The 4,935-nt window shown below is 34.3% G+C and overlaps 1 protein-coding gene across 1 annotated transcript; it reads right to left on the reverse strand.

Moving 5' to 3' along the window:
* Positions 1-348: 348 nt before the first annotated feature.
* Positions 349-1,158, reverse strand: LOC130813524 (uncharacterized). The gene is made up of 2 exons (XM_057679363.1): positions 665-1,158; positions 349-561 (listed from the first exon to the last, which is right to left on the reverse strand). Exons 1-2 carry the CDS (start codon positions 788-790, stop codon positions 349-351), a joined length of 339 nt encoding a protein of 112 aa, XP_057535346.1. The 5' UTR covers positions 791-1,158.
* Positions 1,159-4,935: the final 3,777 nt, after the last annotated feature.

The following is a 4,935-nucleotide window of genomic DNA, read 5'->3' on the forward strand; positions in this document are numbered from 1 at the left end:
CAGTGATGATATAAAAATTAGAGAAAGGAAAAGAGAAGTTACTGAATGATATAGATCTTAAGATTGTGCACCGGTTTGTTTAATCAAATTGTTTAAAGGTTGGACCATTTCTGAGTCACTTCATTAGCACACTCTGTCAATTAGGGCTGCACACAGTCCGATTTGGTCTGGTTTGACAGAAAAATCAAACCAGACCAGAAATTCCGGTCTGGAAAATTTTCAGACCAGACCAGACCAGTCAAGACACCAGACCGGACCAGACCAGACCGTTGACCAGACCAGACCGTTCTAGAACGGTCTGGTCTGGTCTATGGTTTTTTTTATTTTTTTGTATTTTTTTAATTGAGATTATAAGATAACTGTTCCACAACTGTAATGATTTAGCATCCCAAAGACTATAATTAACACCCTAGCTTCTCTATCCATCACTGGAGCTCCATTTGATGATCTGTCGTTACTCGCTGAAGATCTGGCAAACAAATAAGAAACCTCTGAAGACATGGAATTTGTATTTGTATTTGTATTTGAATCTGGTACTACTCCAATGTCAGATGACGAAATCTGCAAAATTAAAATTTGTAATGTAATGTTAGATGTTGAATTTTGAAATTCAAGTTGAAATGTGATTTGTTGGTGGAGAAATGGAGAAGGATGTTGGACTTACACTTTGGTAATCGCAATTGCTGAATGCGGAGAAGAGTTCACTGTTGATGTTTTTCTTGTGGAGTTTATCTGGTTGAGTGAAATCGATGTTGAAGCATTTCTCGAAGAAGGAAGAATCCGTATCCATGGCGAATTTGTTGTTATTAGTACCTTGCGATTGTGAATGTGTAGGAACAACACTTTCAGTAAATGCGTAAGTACGATTCTCATCAACAATCGGTTTGATATCTTGCTGCTGAAATTGCAATGATTTTACCACATTCTGACAACCATGGCTAAAATTCAGTTCATCAGAATCATTGTACAGAAAAGTACTGTTCGGATTTGGTATCAACCACGCATCAGCATCGTTCAACAAACGGTTTTCCGGTCCGGTCTGGTCTGAAAATTTTAAAACCGGGACCGGACCGGATACCGTTTTTTTAAATAAAAAAACCGGACCAGACCATTTAGACCGTAGACCAGACCAAATATTTAAATTACGGTTCGGTCCGGTTTGGTTTACGGTTTAGACCAAACTCTGTTCAGCCCTACTGTCAATAATGCCATTCAAACACCACATGAACAACTTGACGTTGATTAATTTGTCATTGGCCCTGTAAACTACTATACCCGCATAAGAGAAGAGTTAATTGCATACAAGAGTAATAAGGTTTTATCCTAAAACTAATTGGTTATAAAACGAGTAGACCATCAAGCTTATATGTTAATTAATCTCTCTCTATTTTTTCGATATGGGATGACATGTGGGTTATATTTCCAAACAGATATATAATCGATTTAGAATTTCCAAAAATTTTCAAAACATATGTAAGTTTAGTATTACATCAGCTTGATCTTATGCAAGTGTGTTTTACAAGCCAGAGCCGGTCATCTTCGTAACTATCAGACTTGGTTGAAGTATATTTGAAGTATTGTGCAGAGCTACACATTTGTTACGTCAAACGGTATAAGCTTCATAGTAATTCACACAGCTCACGCAATGCCTCAGACAGAAGCGGAGTATTGCCAATAAGAATTTAGTAATTTCCTTTTTAGTTAAAGCTTCAAACTACTAATTCCTACATTAGTATTATCTATGTTGAGTATTTGTGTGTCATAATTAATTTCAAAGTTAGAATATGAAATTTTTTGTTGAGTTCGTTAACTAAAATTCCGCTATTATTTAAGATCATTATTTAATTCAAAACCCAATAACTCTCTTGAGAGATCGTCTTTGTGAGAGACGGTCCCTCAAGTCCAGGCACATCAGCTTTTTAGAATTAATATAATAAAAAAAATAAAAACTGGCAACCTCAGCAACTAAGCATTGAGCAAGGTAACCTTACATATTTCAAGACCATAATTGCAAAAGTTATTGGAAACTGAGGTAATGTAATCATTGACAAAAATTTTCTAATTTTTCATACATTAAAAGAAAAAATATCAAATTCAAATGGGTATTCTCCCTCCATTTCGTTTTTCTTCATCTTCAACAACATGGATGAGTTCATGCAAGAATTCGAAGATTTCGTGACACAGACTCAACGGGATTCGTCTTTTAGAGACAGTATAAGTAAGTTTGATTCTCTTTTTCTTCACGAATTCAATAAATTAGAATCAAATAAAAAAATGTGATGTTCTCAATTCTACTTTTGTAGTTCTGTTAAATGATGAGCATATTCAGTTCAAGCATGGCCTTAGAAATAAAACTAGTGAACACGAAGGTTAGTTTTTCATTTGAGAACTGTTGTGTACGGGCTATGGCAATGGTGAAAAACAATAACAAAAATAAGTGCAAAGAGAACACCAAAACAAGCAAGAAACAACAATGGCAAACACACAAGAAATATGAGGTATCTAAAGATACCTTCCCCTCAAAACAAGTATCTTATCATTAATATATTTAACAATACATTAATGCCTCACCTTACAAGCTTCAACAATAATCTCCCAAAGCAGAGACCTCATCTTTAATGGTGGTCTCTCACAAAATAACTAATACAATGAAGAACTCTCTTGGATAAATCCTAGTTGCTTCTAGTGTATTAGCTTCACTCACATAACTCTAATGATGTTCTAAGAGCCCTTATATACCCCTACAACATATTAGAAAACCCTAAGGCAAAACACTTGATGCCCAAGTAAAATACCCGCAAAAACAGAACACTCGATTTTGGCCCAGCGCATATTCGCTCGACCCGAGCATGGTACGCTCGACCGGTCGAGCGCCTTCACAGTACCTACTGGTTTGTTACTGATCCTTGGCTCGACTCACTGCTCGACTGGATCCACCTAGCTCGGCTAGTCGAGCACCCCACTACTTGATCTTTGCCTTCATCAAGGAATATCAAATCATTAATCACTTCATTAATGACCCAAAGCATATGCTCTCATACTTCCTTGCACTCACAACTTCGCTCTCAAATGTGCAAGCCAAGGATTACGCTACGAGGTGATCGAACTCACCTCCATCAAGGTGAGATTTGAAGCTTGACTCAACAATAACATATTATTCAAGTTGGTTACTGTAAATTGGATGTAAGTAATATTCAAGGTGACATTTAATACTTACAAGTTGGTATTAGATATTATTCATTATAGTTTTGAAATTGCTCACTGTAAATTGGTATTAGATAGCTTTTAAATTGGCATTAGATAATTTACAATTTGGCATTAAATATTTTAATTTGGCATTAGATGCTATCCAAAATTGACGTTGGATAGTTTTCAAATTGGCATTAGATTGTATTCAAAATTGGCATTAAATAGTTTTCAAATTCATGTTAGATTGATTTCAAATTGGCATTAGATGCTATTTAAATTGGCATTAAGGATAGTTTCAAATAGACATTAGATAATTTTAAATTGGGATTAGATGCTATTTAAATTGGCACTAGATAGTTTTCAAATTGTCATTAGATAGTATTCAAATAGGCATTAAATAGTTTTCAAATTGGCATTAGATAGTGTTAAATTGACATTAAATGCTATTCAAATTGGCATTAAATAGTTTTCAAATTGGCATTATATAGTTTTAAAATGGCATTAAATAGTGTTAAATTGGCATTAAATGCTATTTAAATTGGCATTAATGATAGTTTCAAATTGGCATTAGATGGTTTTAAATTGGTAGTAAGGATAGTTTGAAATTAGCATTAGATAGTTTTAAATTGGCATTATATACTAGTTAAATTGACATTAGATAGTTTACAAATTGGCATTAGATAATATTCAAATTGGCATTAAATAGTTTTCAAATTGGTATTATATGGTATATAAATTGGCATTAGATAGTTTTAAATTGGCATTAGATTTTTATAAGTTGGCATTTGGTGCTTATATATATTTGTGACATGATGTAATTTTGACAAGCAACTACAAGTCATCAATCATGACGGAGATGACGATATTACAACGAACATTGGTTATGCTAACCCAATTCAAGTAAGAAGACAGATAAGTGACCTTGCAAATGTAGATATATACGGGACACTTGAAGAGGTCACTGCTGAAAAATTAGAAGATCTTGAGCAATTGTACATATCACATGCAAGAGTCACTGAGTTTAGCGTGAAAAAGTAGACACAAAGATCAAGTAATAATATAATTACGGATAGGTATTTAGTGTGCTCATGTGAGAGAAAAACACATCATGCACCTGTTGCTCAGAAGGAAGGTAATATCGTTTCTAAGAAAACCAAGCTAATTCCAATTACAAGGAGTGACTATAAAGCCAGAGTCAGACTAAAATTAGACAGAGAGAGCGGCTTATACTACGTGAAGCAACATATTACTCTACACATGCATGAATTGACAAGGATAGAATGACAACATCTCCATAGATCGGAGAGGCATAACTCCATTCTAGACAAGATAGAAACCATCAAAGCGTTTGAGGATGCAAACATCAAACCTACCACAACATATCAATATTTGTCAAAGGATATGAACTATAGTCGGATTCGAATTGGGATTGTATACTTTATAAATTGGCTTTAGATCAGATTCAAGTTGAGATTATATTGATGTAAATTGGCATTATGATGTAAGTTGGTATTAAGAATATGTAAAATGGGTTTATGATGACATTAAGTGGGCATTACACTTAAATAATTTGGCATTATTTTTAACGGGCATTTTTTTCTCCATGATAACAGAATACGAATAAAAGCGATAGAGGGTGGAGATGCTCAAAGTGTAATCGATCAATTAATATGCGAGGGAGAGAAGGATCCCCAATTTTTCTACCGGGTAAGGTTAAATGAACAAGGACAACTTTCGGCACTATTT

Source organism: Amaranthus tricolor, chromosome 5 (assembly GCF_026212465.1).
Source record: "Amaranthus tricolor cultivar Red isolate AtriRed21 chromosome 5, ASM2621246v1, whole genome shotgun sequence".
Taxonomy (NCBI): Eukaryota; Viridiplantae; Streptophyta; class Magnoliopsida; order Caryophyllales; family Amaranthaceae; genus Amaranthus; species Amaranthus tricolor.